This window comes from Gallinula chloropus (assembly GCF_964237585.1).
Source record: "Gallinula chloropus genome assembly, chromosome: 17".
Lineage (NCBI taxonomy): Eukaryota > Metazoa > Chordata > Aves > Gruiformes > Rallidae > Gallinula > Gallinula chloropus.
In genome coordinates this window covers 15,815,739-15,839,574 of record NC_140102.1, presented here as the reverse complement: position 1 = coordinate 15,839,574, position 23,836 = coordinate 15,815,739, and the positions used below count along the sequence as shown (strand labels likewise).

Here is a 23,836-nt window from a genome sequence, read left to right as displayed (position 1 = left end):
ACGCGCCTGCAGGGAAGCCGCCGCGGCCCGCAGCGCGGCGCTCGCGTCACGTGCCTGCGCCTGCCCAATAGGCGCGGGAGCGCTTGGGCTCCGCCCCCGCCCGCGCGGGGTGGGGAGGGGGGGCGGGCGGGGGAGGGGAGGGGAGGGAAGAGGTGGGGGGGGCGGCTGCGGAGGGGCGCGGATCGCGGCGGAGACAAAGGGGGCTGGTGGGCGGCCGCCATCGGCCTGGGGGAGGGAAAGGAGAGCGGGGAGAGGAAGGAAAGGAGGGGGGCGGGACGCTGCCCGCTCGGCTGGGGGGGGGGGGGGGGGGTCGGTCGGTGTTTGAGCCGGCGACGGGAGGGAGGGGCGGCCTCGAGGCGCCGTCGGCGCAGACAGGAGCCCGGCCCGGGGCCCGGCCGCGGCCATGGCCAATTACAGCAGCCTGAACCGGGCCCAGCTCACCTTCGAGTACCTGCACACTAACTCGTGAGTACCGGGCTGCGGCGGGGAGGCGCCTGGCGTGCCCCGGGGCTGAGGCCGCTGGCTTCGGGCTGGGGCGGCAGGTGAGTACGGGGCGCGTCCGGCCCCGGGGCCCGGCAGGGCGCAGCTGCCCCGCGGCGCTGCCGGCCGCGCGTCTCCTGGGTGCTGCCATCGTCGGCCGGGCAGTGCTGTGGGAGCGGTGGGCGCTGAGAGGCCGGGCTGGACCAGACGTGGCCTCTGGGTCGGCTGTGCCCCTGTGGCCTGCTGTGGTTGAGCCCTCAGCCGGCAGCGCTGCTGATTCCTCCCACTGGGATGGGGAAGAGAGTGGGAAGACAAAGGCAAAGCTCCGGGCTGGGATGGGCAGCTCACCAGGCTGGAAAAGGGAGAAGGAATTCACAACAGCACGACTTACCTTGCTCGCTGCCTGGAACTGGATGCCCAGCCTGTCCCTGTTCCTTCTCTTCAGCCAGCGTCTCTCTTTATACACTGAGGGTGACATCGTGTGCTGTTTGAGTCAGTTGTCCAGGCTGTGCCCTCTCTGTGAGAGGTTCTGGTGAAAATTAACCCAGCTGAAAACTAGGATGTGGCTTCACCTCTCCGGAGAAGCGTGTACCCTGGCTGCAGCGGCTGTCATCTGGTTTCATTTGGGCCTGGATATTTTGTGCAGGTGTTATCTCAAGCAGGAATATCACGTTCTTCTTTTGATCAGCTTTTTGAAGCTGCTGTGGAGTTTGTGAGTCACTGATGCAAAAGAAAAACTCCTGAGAAGAAACGAAGTTCTTCAGCATGGGTTACTTCTGAGTGCGTGCCTAGAAAATGGGAAGTGCTGCCAGGAAACGGTGTTTGGCAGGGTTAAGCACCCATCTGAGATCTGTCTGCTGCACATAAGCTGCCTAGTGCCACCAACAGAAGAGTTTAAAGTCAGAGCTTGTTCTGGCCAAACTGTCCTGGAAGAGCAATGTGAGCCACACTTGATGCATTTTGATAGCTGTCTTCTAACATTTTGTGGAGGAGTTCACTCCTGCTGTTACCCTTAAGAGGAGAAGTAGTGAATCACCACCTTCTTTTTTTGCTTCCACTTCTCAGTCTGTGGAGGAGCACAGCGCTCTGCAGGAGCCTGGAGGCTTCTTGTGCACAAAATTACAGGCAACTTGATTTCGAAGTAGATCTGACTGGTTTTGTCAAGACAACGTGGGAGAGCAGCCAAGACAAGTCTCACTACCATAAACCAAGGACCATCCTTATCTTTTCAGGCTTGGGAGAGTAATGGGTTCTGTACAGAAGGAGATACTTAGCAACACCCTGGTGTCACTCTTGGGTCGGTGTCCTCCTGTGGATTCTCCCTCTGTCTTGGCTGGTAGCAGTTGCATGGGAATGAACAGTCTGGCATCTGAAGATGATGGGCAATGCTGAGCGATGTTCCAGTGCTGTTGCTGAGTTAGGAGCTTCTCCTGTCCAGCTGCAGTGAACAATGCTTCTACAAATCAGCAGGCAACATGGCAGAGCTCTGTCAGAAGCTTGTGTCTGCCTGCAGAGTGCATGAACTCTGGCCATCTTCATAAGAAATTAATATCATGTTGCAGAAAAGGCTGATGTGTTGTTGCTACCCTGAAGAATTAAATGTTAAGACTACTTCGTGTTGCCACCATGCCTTCTGTTCTGCACATGTGGCTGGTCTGCTTCTGGTGTGCTACACGTCTGCAATGCATAAATTTGTTAAAAGATTGTTAGGAGGAGCTGGTCTGCAAAGTGCCCAAAGCCAGGGCTTGTCATCCTTGTAAGCAAAGAGCCTTTTTTTGGAACTATGGGGATCAGTGCATAAGCCAAATGCCTCCCTGATAATGAGAATGGAGACAATGGAGTAATTTTTTTTAAAATTAAAAGAAAGAAGCCCCCAAAGCAACCCATGGCAAATAACACCCTCTTGCTACTACCCCAAGAAAAAGCAGAGCAAAAAAAAATCCACAATGTGAAACCAATCCAAGAACAGTCAAGACAACGTGGGAGAGCAGCCAAGACAAGTCTCACTACCATAAACCAAGGACCATCCTTATCTTTTCAGGCTTGGGAGAGTAATGGGTTCTGTACAGAAGGAGATACTTAGCAACACACTGGTGTCACTCTTGGGTCGGTGTCCTCCTGTGGATTCTCCCTCTGTCTTGGCTGGTAGCAGTTGCATGGCTGTTGATAATGGACACTCTTTTGCTGAGGGAAAACCATACCATCTCAGGCAAATTTCCTTGTAGTGCTAAAGCTGTTCTAGTCGTGGCAGTAGAATTATTTGCAGTTAAAAATCAGCAGTCTGGCTGTTGAAGTAGAAAAGGAAACGTGCTCTTTTTTTCTTTTTTAAGACTTCCTGTAGGAAAAGTTTTAGTATGTCTAATGCAGAGTGCTCAGTCTGAAGGGTTCCATAGAAGCCAGTTTATTTGGTCCCTGACTAAATATTGTCAGTGGATCTTTTCAACAGCTTCTTAGTGTTCTCATTTCTGATGGCAAATTTCAGCATGCACCTGAGTCACTTCCGATGCTGTGTTTTTTAATAAAAAGCCCACTGTGCTTTTTCCAAGTGCTTTTCCTCATGAATAGTTGAATGGGGACAGACATTTTAGCAGGGCCTGTAGCACTAGAGCAGGGGGTAATAGTTTTAAACTAAAACAGGGCAGACTCAGACTAGATAGAATTGAAGAAATTTTTTGCAGTGAGTATGGTGAAACACTGGCACAGGCTGCCCTGAGAGGTGGTAGTTGTCCCATCTGTGGAAACATTCCAAGTCAGGCTGGACAGGGTTCTCAGCACCCTGATCTGGTGGGAAGATGTCCCAGTTTATTGCCAGGGATTCAACTAGCTTGTGTGAAAGGTCCCTTTCAACCCAAACCATCCCGTGGCTCTATATGTAAGGGGTTTTTTTAGATCACTGCACATAAGCCTGTAAACATTCTGCTTATTGTTTTCATGACTTAGAGCCACCTGCTTGTCTTCACATTGATTTTACAGCTGGAGTGGAAGAAAGTCACTGAACTAGAAAACCTCAAAGTGACTTGAGAAATATAAGAGAGCCACAAATTTTCCCCCTCCCAAGCTCTCCCATTCCTTCTTGTGCCTGTTTTCCATTCTTGCCTGAAACAGAGTGCAGTTAGTTCTGAGTGGAACTGAGCTCCTTTTCTTTACCTGTGTGTCAGACTTCAATGTAAGATGTGATCTTCAGGACAAAAAGTCTGATGTCTTGCATTAGTAATTAGGTACCTGTCTGACCATGCAGGATCAGGAGTCCCACTGGGTTCAGGAAGGGCTGATACTCCTTAAGAACTGCTCAGGAAATAAGCTGCCCTTTGGGATGTGACTGCAGATGGTGGGTTGTAGGCATGTTTGAAGTTGGTCATGTTCTACAGAGTTGTTTGACCTTTTGTAACCCAGATTTCAAGAAATTGGACTTCTGTTCCTTGTCAAGCCTGCAGTCCTGCATGGAGCTGTCTTGAATGAGAGCTGGAAGTTGTAGGAAGGTCCCAAGCTGGTCTGCATCCACTACAGTTGTTGAGACTACAGATTTTGGTAGCACTCTGCCCTGTTCCATGTGGCATTCTTTCAGTTGGATGGCCAATCAGTTGATGCACTTGGTCACACTGACACGGCTGGTCCCGTGTGGAGCCAGGAGTTGGACTCAATGATACTTACAGGTCCCTTCCAAACCAGTATGTTCTATGGTTATTTCAAGTGCTCTGATCAACAGAGGCTCCTGTTGCTTCTGCTCATGCCCATCCAGCTTATGCTGAAGTGTTTCCAGGTTCTCTGCAAGCTCTGACAGGCTGCACTTTGCTAACAGCTTGCTTCAAGGGTTTTATTGTTGCAGGTAAGGTAATCCCAGTGGTGTTTTGAGAGCTGGGAGAAAACTACCACCAGTTGATAGTGGTTGATGTAGAGTATTTCAGGCACTTTTTTACAGTAAGGCAAGACCATGTTTTTGGTTAAAGCTGAGTTGAGTCAGGCCAAAGCACTTCATGTGACTTTAGATATTGGCAAGTTAAGTCTTGTGATTGACATACTGACTAGTAGATACTGACAGCATGTATACATTTTTTGTTAGTTAGAAATAGCTGGGGTGGACTTCTTTGGCTTGTAGCAAGGTTTCACTTTGTGTCAGGTTTGGTGGGTGTTCCAGGTTGAGTATGGCAATGTAGAAACCGTGTTTCCTCTTGCCTTGCTTCGCCTGCACCTGTGTCTTCAGCTATTTTGTTCAAGCCTCTTTGGAGATCCCTATTTGCATCTTATTTGCATCTTTTCCTTTGGAACATTCTGTAAATCGTTAGAGTAAAAGCTGCTAATGAAGCATAGTTCCTAGTGCTAAAGCATCCATTTGCTTAGAGGTTTTTCCTGAGGTGAGTAACTTCCAGATAAACTTCTGAGATGTTGATGTGTGGAGCTGAATAGGTACTTGTGAACTTAAGGGAGCATTTGAAATCTGTGCATAGGAAGTGCTGCTCAAAGGAAAGAATACCATGTTGGAGCTACTGGGACAACATGCTGACTGGGAATATAGTCTTCACAACACTTCTCCCTTCTGTCTCTTGCCTCTGTGTGGACAAGTGGGAGCTTGCAGAGGTGGAAATTTCCATTCTCCTGGTTCTAGAGACAACTTGGAAAGTTGATGTGTTTTACCTCTGGCTGGAGCTGTGTCAGTGGGTTAGGGCTCATGACATCGCTGGATGTGAAAGTTCCTTTGGTGATATTAGCATTATCAGCAGCTGTATGGTTTGCAGGGGATGTATCTGTGTATCTGTTCTGAGGAAGCTGAAGATAGGAATGAGTATCACTGTTCAGTCACCCATCGGTGTCTTTGTGTAGTAGCAAAAGCAGGTTGTATGTGAAAAGGTTTCATGCAAACTGAAAGGTGTTTCTGAGGGCTCAGATGCTCCATCGAGCATCCCAGAGGAACAACCAGTTCCAGCAATGGTTTCTCCAGGTCTTGCAGCTGCTGTGAACACTGAAGTCAGTGTGGCTTATCTGTATTTGAAATACTTGTTAGATCTCAAAGATAGGTCACCAGGCTGGATGTTCTGTGGAGATATTCCAGTAGTGGTGGCAGGCAGTGTATTAGCTCTTTAAGGTTTTCTCACCATGTGTTTTCCTTCATGGTTAAGGCATGTACTTGATGGCTTTCAAATGGGTGCTGCTGATAGAAGGTGGCAATGAAGAGGCTGGAAACTAAATGTGCCTTTTGAGATTGTGCTGAAGCGACACTGAGCTATGTCACTTTAGCACTGAGTTTGGAAGGGAGTGTGGAACAGTGGTGGGAGAAGACTGTATTCCTCTGGGTTAACTGCAGCTATTGGAAGTCTCCCAGGATCTGGAAATTTCTATCCTGTCGAAGTCCTATGCTTCCACAAAGTAATATGTGCATGGAGGAGATGGACCTTATGCATAACCTTCACCTGTATGTGTTGCACATAAAGGTAGCGGTTAGTTGTTATGAGAAGCCCTGGCAGCGTGGAGAATAAGTATATGAATTGTTTAATTCATATGCTGCTTCATTAGGCCAATAACTGTCCCTTGTTTCATTTTGCCATGTGATGTTTTTTTAGCCCACAGTAAGCAGTAGTTTGTTAAATCAGATTCTCTGTGGGGCAGCTTATCTGCTGCCTGCCTGCCTCTGGTAGACAGGAGAATGCTTATTTCTAGTATGCTGTCAGTGGCTGGTGTTGGTATTCTAGACATGCAGTTGGATTTGTTTGAAGTGTGTTTGGTTCTTATTTAAAGGTGTCTCTTTTTCAGTGTCAGTGTAACCCCGCTGATTCTGTGTTTTGTTGCAGAACCACCCATGAGTTCTTGTTTGGTGCCCTTGCTGAACTTGTAGATAATGCCAGGTATGTACCTGAGACTGTCCAATTCCCAAAGTAAATTCAGTGAAGGCTTCATTAGCCTGTTTAATTATCTGTTATCTTGAACAATTTTCACATCTAGTAGACATTACGAAATAAAATACAAATGGAAGACTTTGCCGTAGTTTAGTATAAATATTTCCTCTTGTACTGCCACATCTGAAAAAAAAAAAGAGGAAAACCCCCCATTATTCCTGAAAAGGTAAGTTTGAATGCATCCTAAACCAGCTCAGATGGGAGAGAGAATGCTTAGAAGACACAAGGTAAGGAAAAAATAAGTCTGTTTTTTGGCTTGAAGAAGTTGGTAAAATAATAACTACTAGAGCTGGGACTCTTGATATACTTAGATAATCCTTGACTCTTAGTATCAAGCATGGTGATAGGAGGAAAATGAAAGCAGAAGGAATGTGTTGAAAAGTAATGCAAGAACAGGTAGAGTAGTTGTGACACGCGAGAGGAGACTTGGTATTTGGAGACCGTGTTTCTCATGTTTGCATTCAGGAGTCCAGGCTGCAGCTACAGCCCAAGCCTTGCATCCTTATCCTTTGAACTTCACAAAATACTTTGATGTGGCATTATGGAAACAGTTTAGATAGCTTCCTGTCAGGTGTGGACTGCCACACAGCACAGTTTGTGATGTAAGGAGCTGTGGTTGGAATATTCCTTGTGGAAAAGATGCTGTTCAGGGAACCTGTCACAGGTGTCTGTGCACTGCTGCTGTTCTCACGTGTTCATGATGTAGTTAAACAGAGCATCTTTGACATCAGTGGGTGGTTTTCTCTTCAACCTCTTGGTTCCTTCTGTGGCAAAGGAGAGGTTGGCTTTCTGGGAAGGAGGTAGCTGTGCTTGGTTGGGGGTACAGAGACAGGACTTTGGCATTTGGGAAGTGGGATTTTATTACAGTGCTGCAGCTGCAGTCTTCTGATCAGCAAGCCCAGGTTATGTGGTGGTCTACGTAGAAAACAAAATGGTTCTGAGTAGAAGGAAATACAGTGGGATGGATGTTGTATGAAGGGCTTGACTGAAATGATCTTCTAATGGCAGAGTTTCCAGTCACAAGCCTGAATGTGTTCTGAGGGAGTTCTATTAAACCTTTTGTAGGCAGCTTAGCAGAAGAAATGTAGGTATTACTTGTTTCATGCAGGAGGGAGCTCAGAAGTGTGTGCTTATTTGATTTCCAACCCTCCATCCTGCCCTTAACAGGACTTTTGTTAAAAACCCAGTGGTATTCACAGTAACTAGGTTTAGTTGTGGCAGCAGTGTCTTGTACTGGAGTTTGGCTTCAAGTAGGCAAAAAGTAGAATAATGTGACTTTTAACTTGTCTGTTAGTGTTGACTGCAAGGCCTTTGTGGACCTTGATCTGTGCAGTCAGTTTGTTCTGGAAATTATTGCATGTGCATGGATTTTAGCTTAATTTCTGTTTGACAGTTGAACACTGATTGTGTTTTTATTGCTTTGTAGAGATGCAGATGCCACAAGAATAGACATTTATACTGGTAAGTCGTTCCTGCTGCTTCCTTGGATGTCAGCAATTAAAGTCAGTTCTTAGCTTGGACTTTAGGCTGCAGATGTCTCTTGTAGCTGGTAGAGTAAGAGTGAAAGGGTTTGTGCCCATTACTGTGTTCAGGTTTGGGCCCTGCACTACAAGAAGGACATAGAGGTGCTGAAGTGTGTCCAGGGAAGGGCAACAGAGTGGTGAAGGGGCTGGGGAACAAGTCTGGTGCAAGGAGCACCTGAGGGAACTGGGATTGTTTAGCCTGGATATGAGAAGGCTGAGGGGAGACCTTGTTGCTCTCCACAGCTACCTGGAAGGAGGTGTAGCCATGCAGAGGTTGGTCTCTTCTCCCAAGTAGCAGGGACAAGGGCAAGAGGAAACAGCCTCAAGTGGCACCAGGGGAGGTTTGCATTGGATATTATGAAAAATTTCTTTACTGAAGGGCTGGGTAGTCTTTGGAGCAGGCAGGCTGCCCAGGGAAGTGGTAGAGTTGCCATCCCTGGGGATATTTAAAAGACAGTTGTGCTCAGGGCCATGTTCTAATTTTTGGACTTGGCAGTGCTGGGTTAACCATTAGACTTGATGATCCCAGGGGTCTTTGCCAATCTTAATAATTCTCTGATGCTGTTTGTCCTTTGCCCCAGTGCCTGTTGTCTTTTGAAAAGTCATACCTTTACAAATCACTTGGGCAAACATGTAGGCCAGACTTAGCTGAGGCCAGGTAAAAGAAGTAGTTGTTGACATGGGATGCTTAAGAAGCTGCATTTACTAAATACTTTTGAGGCTGTTGTGGTTCAAGCCCAGCTGCTCACAGAGCACCACACAGCCACTCGCTGCCACCTCCTCTGCAGTGGGATGGGAAGGAGTATGGAGAAAGACACACTCATGGGTTGAGATAAAGGCAGATTAATAGGATAACGAAGAGAATAGCAACAGCCACCACCACAAATAATAATACATGTGATGCACAAATCCACTTGCTCACCACCTGTAAAAACAACCCGATGCCCAGTCTGTTTCTGAGCAGCTTCGTGCCTCCCAGCTCACTTTCTCACTTACACCTGGAGCAGGACATGATGGGAAATATGTCTTTTGCCAGTGGGGGTCAGCTGCCCTGGCTGTGCTCTGCCAGCTTCTTGTACACCTGCCAGGGCCTGAGAAGCTGGAAGGTCCTTGGCTTAGCATAGACACAACTACCCAGCAACAACTAAAACCAGTAATGTGTTCTCAGCATTATTCTTGTAGAAAGCACAGCTCTGTACCTGCTACTGGATAGAAAATTACCTCAGCCAAAACCAGGGCAGTAGCAGATACTTACATACAGTTTAAAGTGCAAGAGAATTTCTTAGTAATTCTGTAGCAAAAATCTGGTGCTCTCTGACAGCTGAGCCATAGTGGGGTTGTGAAAGTCCAGTTCATTGTGTTACTTCTGTTCTCAACACAAATTCATTCTATGGAGCTTCTGGCTTTCAATTTTGGGAGTACTGAATAACTCTTCTCTTGTAGAACGACAAGAAGACCTCCGAGGTGGATTCATGCTGTGTTTTTTGGATGATGGAATGGGAATGGATTCAAGTAAGTGACAGGAAGTTCTACCTTTATTTTCAAGCTGAGGCTCTGTGTTATGGCACAAGCTGATAGCAACAGCCATCAGTGTTATGGCAACAACCTGGTTTTGCAGAAGGGGGCATGTTCTGTGCCTGGGCATGTGTAGCTGCCTCTGCACTGGCTCTTTCACACCGTATCATTTATCAAGCTGTTCACCTCTTCAGGTGCAGAAAACTCACCTGGCCAAAATAAAAAAATAGCTTTGCTGCATTACAGAGTTGAGTCAGCTGGGCCTGTGGGTTTTCAGCACACTAAAGTTGGCCTGGCAGCTGGCTGGAGGGAGAATAGTGTAGCCAGAAAAGGGTATGAGCACAAGCTTTGCTGAGCAGAACCATTTTCCCCATCAGAGGCTGCCCAACAAGGAGTGTATTTCGCCTCTAATCAGCAAGGGCACCGTGGCAGAAGTTGAAAGCTCAAGTTTGAAAACATTTTGCCAGTGTTTCAATATAAAATCTTAGGAGTAGGAGAAGAATGTAACAATTCTGCTTTGTTGGCAGAATAATGTAAATTTATGTTGTAGCTAGCAGGAGAAAAGCTTTCTTGCTTTGCTTTAGCATCCATGAACAGCACTGTCAGCTCATAGCACTGCCTTTGTGTCTGGAAGATGGGTAAATTCTCCTGTGAGGAGCTCTCTCTTGGGCAGAAATACTGGGCTAAATTGGAAGGGTTTGGAGAAGGTGGAGGACATGGGTAAATAAGCACTGAGTAACATTTTTGTTCTGATCCCTGAGGTCTTTAGGATCGTCTTGAGATATGAAGTGTTTTGTTTATTAAGGCTAATAAAAATACATTAATTCTTTGATACACAGGTTTGTGACCTGCATGAGGAATTCAGTTTGAAAACTGTAGTGGGATTTAAATATTTTAAGTGGGATTTAAGTATTGGCTAAGTATTAAGTTGCTTCTTTTGACTGATCTTTCTGCTAACTCTTGAAGGATTTTATCCTGATGTTGGTAGTCTGGGGTACTCTGTAGAGGAGATTGGCAGATACTGTGGCTTGTAGTGGTGTTTCACAACCCTGTAAGTCTTTTATATATATATATATATATATATGCAAATATATAATAGTCTTTTGATTAGCTTGATGCTTGCATCACTGTGGTTAATTCTGTGTACTCAAGCTGCAAACACCTTTGCAGAGTCACAAGTTATCGAAAGATCTCAGGATTCAGTGGTGCCACAGTACAGAGCTCTTCCAAAAAAGCATTGCAGGGAGGTATCAGGATAACAGGATTGGTCCAAAAGTTTGATTTTTTTGTAAGATATTAAATAGGAATCAATTACAAAATCAAACAACAGAGCTCATGCAGCACATCCTACTTATGTAAGGATTGCCATATTGTGCGTAGCATCACTACAGAGATTATTTAGGCTTGAGAATTGTACCTTCTGCTTGGTGTCTGGAGGTGCTGTGTGGATTTTAACAACCTTGTCAGCAACATGGACAGTGGGATAGAGTGCACCCTCAGCAAATTGTCCAGTGACACCAAGCTGTGTGGTGCAGTGGACAAGCTGGGGGGAAGGGATGCCATCCAGAGAGATCTGGACAGGCTCAAGAGGTGGGACCATGCAAACCCCATGAAGTTCACCACGGGCAAGGTCCTGCATATGGGTCGGGGCAGCCCCAGCACAACGATGGGCTGGGCAGAGAATGGATGGAGAGCAGGCCTGAGGAGGACTTGAGGGCATTGATGGATGAGAAGTTCAGAATGAGCTGGCAGTGCATACCTGCAGCCCAGGGAGCTGCTGTGTCCTGGGCTGCATCCTTGGCAGCAAGACCTGCCAGGCAAGGGAGGGCATTCTGCTCCTTGACTTTGTTCTCATGAGACCCTGCCTGGAGTACTACATGAGGCTTGGGGATTCTCAGGACTAGAAAGATACTGAGCTGTTGGAGTGAGTCCAGAGGAGGCTGCAGAGGTGATCTGAGGATTGGAACACCATTGCAATGGAGACAGGCTGAGACAGTTGGGAGGCTTCAGCCTGCAGAATACAAGGCTGTGGGAGAGGACGTTGAGCACCTTTCAGTCCCTTGTGAGGCTCCAGGAAAGCTGGAGAAGGGTTGGCAAGAAGAGCAGGGAGGGCCAGGCCCAGGGGAATGGCTTTCAGCTGAGGAGGGCAGCTGGAGTGGAGCTGGAAGGCAGAAATCCTTCTCAGAGAAGGTGGGAGAGCCCTGGCATAGGGTGCCCAGAGAAGCTGTGGCTGCCCCTGGATCCCTGGCAGTGTTCAAGGCTGGTTTGGATGGGGCTTTGGGCACCCTGGGCTAGAGGAGGGTGTCCCTGCCCATGACAGGAGGTTGGATCTAGATGGTCTTTGAGGTCTCTTCCCCCCAGAGCATTCTAGGATTCTATGATGAGTTTAATGAATCACAGTGTAGGTTGAATGATTCAGCAAATCAATCTGTCAGTTGAAAAAGTCTAATGACTAATTTAGGAAGTGACCTGTAATTGCATTTTTAAGGGATTGAAAAAAGTAAGTCTTTAACTTGCACATCAGTATCATAGGACAGCCCATGTTGGGAACGACGTGAGGGTTCATCCTACCTCCTGTGGGAAAGGGAGCCTAAATGATATGATTTACCACCCTGTCCTTTCATGTTTTGAAAACCTCCAGTGATGGGGACTCCTTGGGGAGTTTATTGCAGCAATTGGTTATGAAACGACTCCCAGTGTAACTGCCCTTGTCTTTTCTACGTGGCTCCTTGTGAAGAGAGAGCCTTTTAAGCTGCCCTTTAAGTACTGCAATACTGTGATGAGAGTCACCCTAGGCCTTCTTCTCCAGGAAGAGACCTAACTCCTTCTGTCTTTTTTCACTGGACAAGTTCTCCAGCCCTTTGATCATCTTCTTTGGACCTTGTCCAGTCTGCGTTTTTCTTGAGTTGAGAAGACCAGAACTGGACACAGCCTGACAAGCACTGAGTAGAGTGGGATGATCACATCTCTCTGCCTCTGTGGATATAGCTTAGGGTCCTGTTTGTCTTTCTTGCTGTAGCAGTGCAGTGCTGATTCATGCCTAGCCTGTACTGGGCTCTGGGAATTTCATCCCAGGTGCAGGACCTTGGCCTTCCATTGAACTCATACAGTCTTTACTTGCCCACTCTTCCAGCCTGTCCTGGTGTCTCTCTAAGATGATTCTCTTGTGAGGTGTCCAGCACACCACCACCAGCAAAACTGGACCAGATGTTTTTGATCCTGTCATCCAGATCCCTTAGGAAGGTGTTGAACAGTGTGGCTCACAGCATTGATCCCTGGGGGACCCCACTTGTGTCAGGCTGCCAGCCAGTGTAAACACCATGGATGATCAGCCTTTGAGCGTGACCTGTGAGCCAGTCCCCTACCCATCTTGCAGACCACTCATCCAGTCTGCCTTGCCAGTGTGTCCATGAGGGGGCTGTGGGAAAGTGTCTAACACTCAGCTGAAGCCCAGCTGAGGTCCACTGCTGTCTCCATGTGCACAGAAACTGCTGCTTTTTAGAAGGTGACCAGGTCAGTCAGGTGTGACTTGCCTTTGATAAGTCCATGCTGCCTTATCCAGCTTCATTTGGCTTGTAATGACCAAGTGTAGAGCGTTGCACATGGGACATTAACCCCATGCAACACTACAGACTTGGGAGAGGTTGGCTGGAGAGCTGTCAGGCAGAGAAGGACCTGGGAGTGTTGGGTGACTGCAGACTGAATATGAGCCAGCAGTGTGCCCGGGCAGCCAAGAAGGCCAATGGCATCCTGGCTTGTATCAAAAACAGTGTGGCCAGTAGGTCTGGGGAGGGGATTGTGCCCCTGTACTCGGCATTGATGAGGCCACACCTTGAGTGCTGTGTGCAGTTCTGGGCTCCTCACCATAAGAAGGACATTGAGGTCCTGGAGCAAGTGCAGAGAAGGGCAACCAGACTGGGGAAGGGTCTGGAGGGCAAATCCTATGAGGAACGGCTGAGGGAGCTGGGGGTGTTCAGCCTGGAGAAGAGGAGGCTGAGGGGAGACCTTCTCCCCACCTACAACTACCTGAAGGGAGGTTGTAGAGAGGTGGGGATGGTCTCTTCAGCCAGGGGACAGGAGATAGGACAAGGGGCAATGGCATGAAGCTGTGCCAGGGCAGGGTTAGATTGGATATTAGAAAACAATTTTTTTACTGAAAGAGTTGTCAGGGCTGGAACAGGCTGCCCAGGGAGGGGCTGAGTCACCATCCCTGGATGTGTTCAAAAAAAGGGTAGATGAGGTGCTCAGGGATCTGGTTTAGCACAGGATGGGAATGGTTGGACTCGATCTTCAAAGGTCTTTTCCAACCTTGTGATTCTGTAACAGTTCTTGAGAGGATTTATTCTACTCCTTTCCCAAGGATTGGGGTAAATATATGTGTTGCTGTGCCTTTAAACACTATTTTTGAAGTTGAGAAGGTCAGAAGTGCTGCTGTTTTACTGGATGCAGTTAAGTACCAATGCACTGGTTACTGTGTTAGATCTTGTTCTGTCCAAGGCTCACGGTGGTGAGGAATGATGTCATCATGGCTTTGCCCCAGCCAGGAGCTGAGCACCACGCAGCTGCTCTCTCTCTGGTGGGGGAAAGGAAAAGAAAACCAAAGGCAAAACTCATGGGTTGGGATGAGGACAGTTCACTGGGACAGCAGAGAGAGACAAATAACAGCAGGGCTTTCCAGCAAAGTACACAAAACTGGTGACACACACAGGCAGCTCCTCCCCAAACTGCACAGCTCAGGGCTGTCCTGGAGTTGGACTCTCACACAAAACTGCACATACTGGAGCCCCTGTGCTCCTCTCCCAACAGCCCCCCTTTATGTGTGACATTATTGGTATGAAAATACCCCTTTGGCCAGTTTGGGTTACCTGTCCTGGCTGTGTCCCCTCCAAGCTTCCTGGGTGCCCCCCCCCTTCTCATTAGTTGGGCAGTATGAACAGCTGAGAAGTCCTTGACTGCTTGGCAACAACTAGAAACATCTCTGTGTTATCAGCTCTACTCTCATCCTAACTCTCAAACAGACATTCCACCAGCTGCTAGAAAGAAAATGACCTCTATCCCTGCCAAACCCAGGACACATGTTTAAATGTATCTGGTATTCTGGCACTTACTTTAAAGTCCATGTACACAGTTTTGAGTGTAGGCAGCAGCACTCAGGCTGCTCTCAGAGGAGTGATCTGTGTATTTCTCAAGGGAAAATGCCTCTTTGTAGCCTTGTAGCACATTGATGTTTCATCTCAAGTTGACATTATTTATATATATCACATGAATGTATGTCAAACTGGTTGTTCAATCACTGGCTGTGTTCAGTCATACCCCTTTGGTGCCTGGCTGTCAGTGTTTGTTACAGGAATGCAAGACCTCTGAGCTGCTCCCCCTTTCCCCGTGTCCCAGGGAAGTCTGACTGGCAGTAACCCTGGTTTAGGCTGATTTCTCTCAGGTAGTAAGTTAGATGCTTTGGCTCTGGGATAGTTTTTGAGATGCTGTTGAGTCTACTGCAGGTACCCTACTTAATGCAAACACAGCAGATAAATTTATGTAGAAGGCAAGAAGAGTAGTTTTCTGTGCTAAGATTGGGTCCTTTTGTGTATTCTTAACTGGAGAGCTTGGAAATACAAGAGGGCTCTCTTCAAAGGGTGAAGCCAGGTCTGACTTAAGTGGCTGCTTTGTGACCTGGAGCAGGGAAGCATGGAGTTGTGGCTTGTGACCTGGAGCCAGGGAGCCAGGAGGCATGGCTACAGGGCTGTTGGCCGTGTGCTGTAAGAACTTGTCTGTCATTCAGGAGGGTATTTTGTTGCTGTCCTGAAGAACCAACAGTCAGGAACTAAACAATTCCTCCCCTCAGTTCTTCATCCCAGGCATCTGATGTTTCTTATTAGCAAATTTATCTGTGCCCTTGATTCCTTTTCTTGGGCTCAGAGGATCAATCTGCTGTCTTGAGTGAACTCTTTTGGATTGTTGTTTCTCTTGCCTGTTTGACAAGATCCTGTCACCCCCTGTTTTATTGCAGGGAGTTTGTTTGGGAGGTTTGGAGTTATTTTGGTTTTCTGTTTATTTTTTTAAAATCCAGTAACTCAGACATGACAAAATGAAGACAGTCTGACTAAAATGACCTTAAATTTAAACTCCCTCCAGACCTTTAACTCAAGCTGGAAAAAAAGAATTTGTACCTTAATTCTTGGCAAGAGGTAAAGATAACATTTTGCAAAGGCAGCAGTCTTGGAGTAGAGAGAGGCTCCCTTGCTCCCAGGTAGTCCTCTTTGCTCAGCATCATCTCTGTCTCTGGCCAGAAAGAAGAATCCTGATGGGATGGTTTTGAACATCCAGCATTGAGTGATCAATGATATGGTCACCTTTTCTGAAGGAGGAAATGCTTCAGACAGTCACTCTCTTTCCTGTTTAGGCTTCTCAATATTTTCTTAAAAATAGCTGTTGATACAACTTGTATAGCAAAAGGGTTCTAGTAGCCTCCTCTTCATAGGATCACAGACTGGTCTGGGTTGGAAGGGACCCCAAGGATCATAGAGCTCCAATCCCCCTGCCACAGGCAGGGCCACCAACCTCCAGGCCTGGAGCTACACAAGGCTGCCCAGGGCCCCATCCAACCTGGCCCTGAACACCCCCAGGGATGGGGCACCCACCCCCTCTCTGGGCAGCCTGTTTCAGCCCCTCACCACTTTCTCTGTCCCTTTTCTGACCAGGCTTTAAACCAAACATGATAATACTAATAATAATCATATAATTGTCAATATCCTTCCCTAGATTCCAAATATAAGATAATAGAAGATTTCTTTGTTTGGCTAGAAAATCCTGAAGGAGGCTGAAGCAAAGGGAGAGGTACTCTCCAGTGGAAAGTTGGTTTTGAAATAGTTATGGACCCTCATTATGAGGCAGCAAGGTATTTGCACAGTTGATCTTCTGTATTTTAACCGCTGGAATCAGTACAGGCTGGGGATCAGTGCAGTATCTGCTGGAGAAGAGCTCTGTGGAGAAGGACCTGGGGGTCCTGGTGGGTGACAGGTTGGCCATGAGCCAGTGTCCTGGTTTTGGTCAGGATAGAGTTAACTTCATTCGTAGCAGCGGATGGAATGCTGTGTTTGAGAGGTAAAATGAAAGCAGTGCTGATAACACCCTGATGGTTTTAGTTGCTGTCAGACAGTCAAGGACGTCCTCAGCTCTTCGTATTTCTCTGTTCATGAGAAAGGAGGGGCGAAGCCAGGACAGGTGACCCAAACTGGCCAAAAAGAGTATTCCATGCCAATTATGTCCTGCCCAGGATATCGGGGGGGCTGATGTGGGAAGAGCAGGGGCGGCTCCGGGACGCGCGGTTCTTGGGGCACGGTCGGGTTCCGGGACGGCTCTGGGTGGCACGGCCTGAGCTGTGGGTTTGGTGAGAAACTGCATTGTGTATCAACAGCTTCATGTGTTTTTGCTCTGAAGTCCTGTTAGCATTGTTATATTGTATCTTTCTGTTATCTTGGTAAACTATCCCTATCCCAACCCACGGGCCTCTTAGTGTCTTGGTTTTGGGGTTTATTTGCCCCTTTCCTTTCCCTTCCCTTACCTCTCTCACACACACACCCTCCCCCCCCTCCCCTCTTCCCCTGCTCTTTTCCTTTAAGGAGCAGGCAGCTGTGTGGATCTCGGCTCTCAGCCAGCAGTGTGCCCTGGGGGCTGAGAGAGACAATGGGATCCTGGGGGCATCAGGAGGAGTGTGGCCAGCAGGTCACAGGAGGGGAGCTTCCCCCTCTGCTCTGCCCTGGTCAGGCCCCACCTGGAGTGTTGTGTCCAGTTCTGGGCTCCCTGGGATCAAACAGACAGGGATCTCCTGGAGAGAGTCCAGAGGAGGGACAGAGATGCTGAAGGGCCTGGAGCATCTCCCCTGTGAGGAAAGGCTGAGGGAGCTGGGGCTGTTCAGCCTGGAGAAAAGAAGACTAAGGGGGGATCTTATTCATGTTTATCAATATCTTAAGTAAGGGATGCAGGGGGAATGGGCAGCCCCTTTTCAGTGTCTGTGGGGACAGGACAAGGGGCAATGTCTGCAAGTTGGAGCACAGGGAGTTCCACACCAACATGGGGAAGAACTTTTCCCCAGGGAGGGTGATGGAGCCCTGTGACAGGCTGCCCGGGGGTGTGGAGTCTCCTTCTCTGGAGATACTCCAGCCCCATCTGGACACCAACCTGTGCAATATGAGCTGGGGAGCTGCTTTGGCAGGGGGTTGGACCCGATGAGCTCTCGAGGTTCCTTCCAACCCCTGTGATTCTATGTTTTTTGCCTTGTAGTTTGTGGCTTTATCTTAATGTCACTTCATTGGGAAATGGCATTCTGACACCCAGATGGGTGACTGTTACACCAACAGTGTCAGTACTAAACCTCTGACTGTAGAAAGTCACTGTCAGTACTAGCAGAGCTGAGTAAGTCTTCTGTATGCTTAAATCCAGCTTAACCTCCATGGAGTGGGCTGGTGGGGTGAGGGATGGCCTGTGCTCCCTCACAGCTTGTGTACACATTTGAGGGCGTTAATTGTTGTTAGCCTTCCTGTCCAGGAACTTCATGTTCCTTGTCTCTGGAATTGTTTCATTTCTCCCAGCAAACTGTGGTGAAGTGATTGCTATCTCCTGGGGGAAGGGAGAGGAATTGTTCTGTCCTATGGATGATGTTAAAATACTTTATCCCTTGAACAATAGAAAGACTTAAACTAAAAATGTCAGACCCTCTCAGCTGCAAAGCCATCCTGTGTGCTAATAAAACACTTGTTAATTGCTGTGGTACTTGCTAGCACTGCCTTTTCACCCACAGTTGTCCTTCTACCAGTGATCCAGCAATCTGCTGCAAAGATTAGCTTTTGTCTTACTGGTGCATTCATTAGCCAGAGTGTTCTGTTCAGTGCCATGAAGGACAAGTGATGTTTTTCCAGATTTCAAGACATTCAGGACCTTTCTCATAGTCCTGGCTTATGCTCTAATACCAGAAGTTTGGGTCTGTGGTATCAGTAGTACATGCAGTACAGCAGCACTGCAGTGTCCCAGGGGATGTTTTGGTTCATGAGCATGTTGATAACACTGGCAGACACAACAGATCATCTCTGGGACAAGTCTCCCCACAGCTCAGATGGAGCACTGGGCTAGTCTGGAAGTGCAGACAGTCAGCACAGCGGCATCGGAACGAAGCTTCTGCTAACGTCAGTGCCACCAAGCAGTGTGGGAGGCTGCTTAGCAGTGAAGAAGTTGATGAAAGATGTGTGTGTGTGTCCCTATATTAAAATAAACCTCCTTGTTGTTTGTTCCTTGTCTCCTGCTCTCCAGATGAAGCTGCCAGTGTCATTCAGTTTGGGAAATCAGCCAAGCGGTCGCCAGAGTCCACCCAGATCGGGCAGTACGGGAACGGCCTGAAATCGTAGGTACAAGGGGAGCAGCTCCCAGGGCTGTTGGGGAGGCCAGGGGTCAGGAACTGAGTGTAGCTTGGGCTCAGGGGGGTGTATCTCTTCTTCCAGCAGGGAAGGTAGATGTAATCTAAATAAAGTTACCCTGATTGGATAAACAGGAGCTCTGTAAACATCTGCTGTAGTTCTTCAGGGGCTGAGAAATCTGTCCAAAGCTGGTGATGTGGAGGATACACATCAGAGCTGCAGGGAAACAACAAAGTAGGAAACAAAACCTTAATATTCATGTGGCAGACAGCTAGTAACATTGGAGCAAAAGAGTGCTGCAGCCTCTCAGTAGGAAAGTTGTCTGGTGCAATGCAGATGGACTTCAAACTTCTTAAATGTGTGGAGAAGGGGAGTGAAGGAGTTGAGTTGGGATTGAGCATCAGAGGAACAGAGGTGGAAGGGAATCTTAGTATTTGGAAGAGATTTGCTAGGGAAGAGAATAGTGTTTGCTGTGGTGAACTGATGTCTTTGGGAATGTTAGAGGGCTGTTATGCTCACTCTGATGCGCTGTTCTGCTTTACACTGTTCCACATGGTTTGATTATACCTGTATGTAAAATAATTATATTAAAATAAAGACAGGGGAAGGAAGGTAAGGGACCTTGAGATACTGTTGATCAAGCTGTGGGGCAGGACAGATCCCAGATCCTGCCTGTGCGCTTCCAGGTCAGATCTCTGTCCTGTTCTTAACCTTGACCAGGAGACTTTCTATGCTACAGCTGAGAAAAGCAGTCTGAAACCTAAATATGCAAAAGCTGAGCTTTGAAATTTGGCATTAAGCCAGGATAAGGAGGACTGGACTGACAGAACTGGACTGACAGAACTCTAATCCTTCTTCTGATGCAATGTTAATTTTCCTTGAAGGTTTTTGAATGAGTTGGGTAACAGGGTAAAAGAGAAGATGGGAGAAGTGCTATTTGGCATAGGAGAGTGGGGAGGAAGATGGGAATGTCCCTTTTTGTGACAGCTGCCTACTAAATTGCATTAGCTCAGGTGTCAGCAACTCCTTTGAGACAGACAGGGAACAGTCTCCCAGTAACTTGTCTGGTGCTGTTTGTTCTGTGTTCCCCTGAAGAGGGTCTAGTCTTCTTCAGCTCCTTTGTTTTCCAGGACTTGCTCCCAGGGGACTCTATCCACTAGGCTCCTCAACAACCCAAAGTGTGCCCTCTGGAAGTCCAGGGTGGTGGCTCTTCCAACCCTCCTCCTCCCTTCACAAGAATTGAGAATCAATTTATGATTGCTCTGCCCAAGGCAGCCTCCAACCTCATCAACAAGCCCTTTTCTATTTGTGAACAAAAGTCCTGCAGTTTAAAGACCTCTTTGCCCAGCTGTCTGGCCTGCTGCCAGAGAGTCCCTTGACTCTTACAACCAGGTGGATCCCATCCCTTTTGAACAGGTTATAGTCATCAAAGAATGTCCTATTGTTGTAAAAGCCAAAACCCTGGTGATGGCACCAGCCCCATAGCCAGGAGTCAGTATGCATTATACATCTCCTCCTAGCTGCCTCCTTCAGCTGGCAGAATGGAGGAGAAGATAACTTAGACACTGGTGTTTTTCACTTGCACACCCTGAGGCTTTATAGTCCTTGGTTCTGCTCAGTTTCTGGCTTGCAGCATCATTCATGCCCACGTGAAAGAGCAGCAGGGGATTGTAGGCTGTGCTCTTGAAGTCCATCACGTGGTCTGCTTTCTAGAAAGCTCTGTGCCTCAGGTGTAACATGCAGCCTGTGATCTGTCTCCAGGGGTTCCATGCGGATTGGGAAGGATTTTATCTTGTTCACAAAGAAAGATGACACCATGACTTGCCTCCTCCTGTCCCGGACCTTCCATGAGGAAGAAGGCATTGATGAGGTTTGTACACACTCTGGGATGAACTGCTGTGGTGAATGCTGTTTCATCTGAGCTTCCCCTGCTCTCCCAGGAGAAGAGTCTCTGGCAGTGTTGGTGGCCACTCTGGTTGGATCAGTGTATGGTTTTCTTTGGGTGATAGGCTCCTAGGGATTCTGCAAAGGCACACAAGGTTTCTTCCTTTTGGTTTTAATTCTGTTTGAGAGGTTTCTCTACACTACAGCCAGTCTGAAGAGCTTGTTTCAGTCACATCAGATTGCTTATGCTGAATTCAGGACATGCCCAGGTTCATTGTGTTTTCCTCTTTCCACAAGATGTGAGTTTGAGCTGGATTTAAAGTTCTTGCTCTGGGTTGGTTTTCTGTGGAGAACTGAAGGTGTGACTGAAGTTGCTGTCCACAGGTCATAAACTCCAGACATGTTTCTTCTTGCAGATATTTAAGTTAAAAAAAATCAGCCTGGTTCTACTTATTGAAAACTTGGGTACCTCTCTAGATAATTCAGGTGTTGTTCTGTATCCAGACTCTCTCCAGGCAAGACAGATAATTAAAAGTTTTAAATTTGCAGTGGGATAGTGTCTTCAGAAAGCACTTTCTGTTGGGATAGTGGAGGGAGCTCTGCAGAGAAACTGTTGAGATGACAATGTTTGCTAGTGGGCAGCTGATGACTGGAGCAAGTTTGGAACAGTGATGTGGTTCCAACAGTGGCTCTGGGAGCCAGAAATTTTGGCTTGAACTCAATTCTAAAGTGAGGATGTGCCTCACTGTCCCTGTTAGTCAGCTGCAGTCTAATTCTATCTGTGTTTGTGCTCCAAATTCCAGAAAACACTAGAATCCTGTGCTAGAATCCTGTAGGAATGAGTGAGTTCGGGATAAATGAGTGAAGGAGAGTTGAGTTCAGAAGTTCAGCTCAGAGGTTGTCATTTTTAAAGATAGCCAAGTTTGGGTGTTTGGTTATTATGAAAGCTGTTAATGAGGAGAGTGAGTAGCCAGTCCATACAGGTTACTTGGGGATGGGTTGTTTTAAGACTAGATATTGTAGGAAGGCAGCTCAGAGGTTGGCAAAGAGGGGTCCTTGAGTATTAGACAAATGTACAAACCACTGGAAAGTCAGGAAAGACTCTTGCAGTGCCTCTGGGGTCTGTTGGAAGGGGCAAGTCACTTGGCCACGGTCCCCAGAAGGGGATGGCTGGGGTGGGTGAGCCTGAGTCGCTCCTGATGCGATGTGATTGCAGGTGATTGTTCCCCTGCCCACCTGGAACGTGCGGAGCCGGGAGCCCGTGACTGACAACATGGAGAAGTTTGCTATTGAGACAGAGCTGATCTACAAGTATTCCCCCTTCAGATCCGAGCAGGAAGTGATGGAGCAGTTCAGTAAGATCCGTGGGGAGAAAGGTAATGATGGGCAGTGCTGCTCACGGGCCTGGAATTGAGGGGTTTGGCTGGGATTTTCCTGATCAACTTGTTACTTCCTCAGGCACCCTGGTGATCGTCTTTAACCTCAAACTAATGGATAATGGACAGCCAGAGCTGGATGTGACCTCTGATCCCCGAGACATTCAGATGGCAGAAACGCCCTCAGATGGAACGTGAGTGTGGCAGGTGTTACAAACCTTTGGGTTCCTATCAAATCACGTGTAGGGTTTGCCTAGGTACTGTCTGCATGTATTTTTTAAGAGCTTCTCTTCCTGTGGTGTGTTGGAGAATTTAGGAGGTCTTTAGTTTGTTCTTAAGCAGCCTGGAATTCATGTGTGTGGCATGGTTGAACCTGGCAGGCAGCTAAAACAACCCCACAGCCATTTGCTCACTCCCCTCCCCACAGTGGGATGGGGGAGAGAACCAGAAAGAGAAAAGGTGAAACTTGTAGGTCGAGATGCAGACATTTCAACAAGACAGAAAAGGAAGGTAATGATAACCAGAAGAATAATTGAATACAAACCAAATTATGTATAGCACAGTTTTTCAGCACCTGGAGTGATGCTCAGCTAGCTCCTGAGCTGTCTCCCTCCTGGGCCAGCCCCCAGGTATATGCAAAGCATGAGGCCATATGGTATAGAATTCAGTTCATGTCACTTGTCCTGGCTGTGTCCCATTACCACTTCCTGTTTGCCCCCCCACCTTCTGTGTGAGAAGCCAAAAAGTCCTTGTCTGCTTGGCAACTAAAACCACTGGTTACCAGCACTGCTCCCATCCTGACTACCAAACCCAGCACTGCACCAGCTGCTGGAAAGCAAAACACCCTTGCTGAACAGTGTGTGAACGATGTGCAGGCGTTACAGTCATGTTTGGTGTGAGTGCATATGCATGGGTATGTCTCAGCTTAGTCACAGCACCCAACTCTATGCCTGCCTTTCTTTAGGCACTGTGAAACAAAGCAGCTCTAGGTTTCATCTACACTCATCAAAACTGGGGCTCAGTTTTGTGATTAAATGAACCCTGGCAAAACGTGAGGCTCTGCACAGGTCAGCCTCTGAGCAGAAGGCTTGGTGGGGTGTAGGTGGTGTGTATCACCAGGTCTTACTGGGAGCAGGGGCAGTTCCTGGACTTCCCTGCAGAGAATGGAAACGGATGTGCTTAAAGGGCAGCTGGAGGAGGAAAAGACCCTGTTCAGGGAGTGTTTGCTCAGCTCATCAGGGAGGTATTCTAATTCTGGATGAGCTTTCTGGAAGCTTTGTTCAGTTGTAGCCTGAAAAGGAAAAACTCCACTGAATTGAGCCAAATGCTTGATTAAATCTGAGAGCTCCATGGGCACACCTAACAAACTCTCTCTTTTTGTTTTTATGAGATTACTTGCTTCTTTCCTGCATTGCTTGCATTCCCATAAAACACAGCTTCAAGCACTGTGAGCCTGGGTATTTCTGTATGTAGTGATGCCTCAGAAAGCCAGAATCAGAACTCCTGAGCCTCGGTGCCTGTGAAGCAGGGATCCTTTCTTGCAGCGCTGGGCACGCAGCCCGTGTGCAGTTTAAAGCCAGATGTCTCCTGTTGATACAGATTAACTCTGCATGTTCAGGGTTATGCAGATTATTCCCAGGAAGTCATTTAGATTAACTCCTCCCAGATAGAGCATGCTCAGTGACACTCAGGGGGTCTTCTGGTGTCTTCAGGGATGAAGGCTGGACGTCTTCCCCTCTCTCAGCACATGCTCTTTATGGTTC

General features: G+C 47.7%; 1 protein-coding gene across 1 annotated transcript in view; it reads left to right on the top strand.

Moving 5' to 3' along the window:
- The first annotated feature begins 342 nt into the window (after positions 1–342).
- Positions 343–23,836, top strand: part of LOC311198050 (ATPase MORC2-like) — a 61,095-nt gene continuing 37,601 nt past the window's right edge. Inside the window, exons 1-8 of the mRNA XM_084271931.1 lie at positions 343–465; positions 6,264–6,317; positions 7,795–7,829; positions 9,335–9,403; positions 18,710–18,800; positions 20,575–20,683; positions 21,914–22,073; positions 22,156–22,267. Of these exons, the coding sequence (XP_084128057.1) occupies positions 404–465; positions 6,264–6,317; positions 7,795–7,829; positions 9,335–9,403; positions 18,710–18,800; positions 20,575–20,683; positions 21,914–22,073; positions 22,156–22,267 (692 nt within the window). The 5' untranslated portion in view covers positions 343–403. The remainder of the gene's footprint in view (positions 466–6,263; positions 6,318–7,794; positions 7,830–9,334; positions 9,404–18,709; positions 18,801–20,574; positions 20,684–21,913; positions 22,074–22,155; positions 22,268–23,836) is intronic.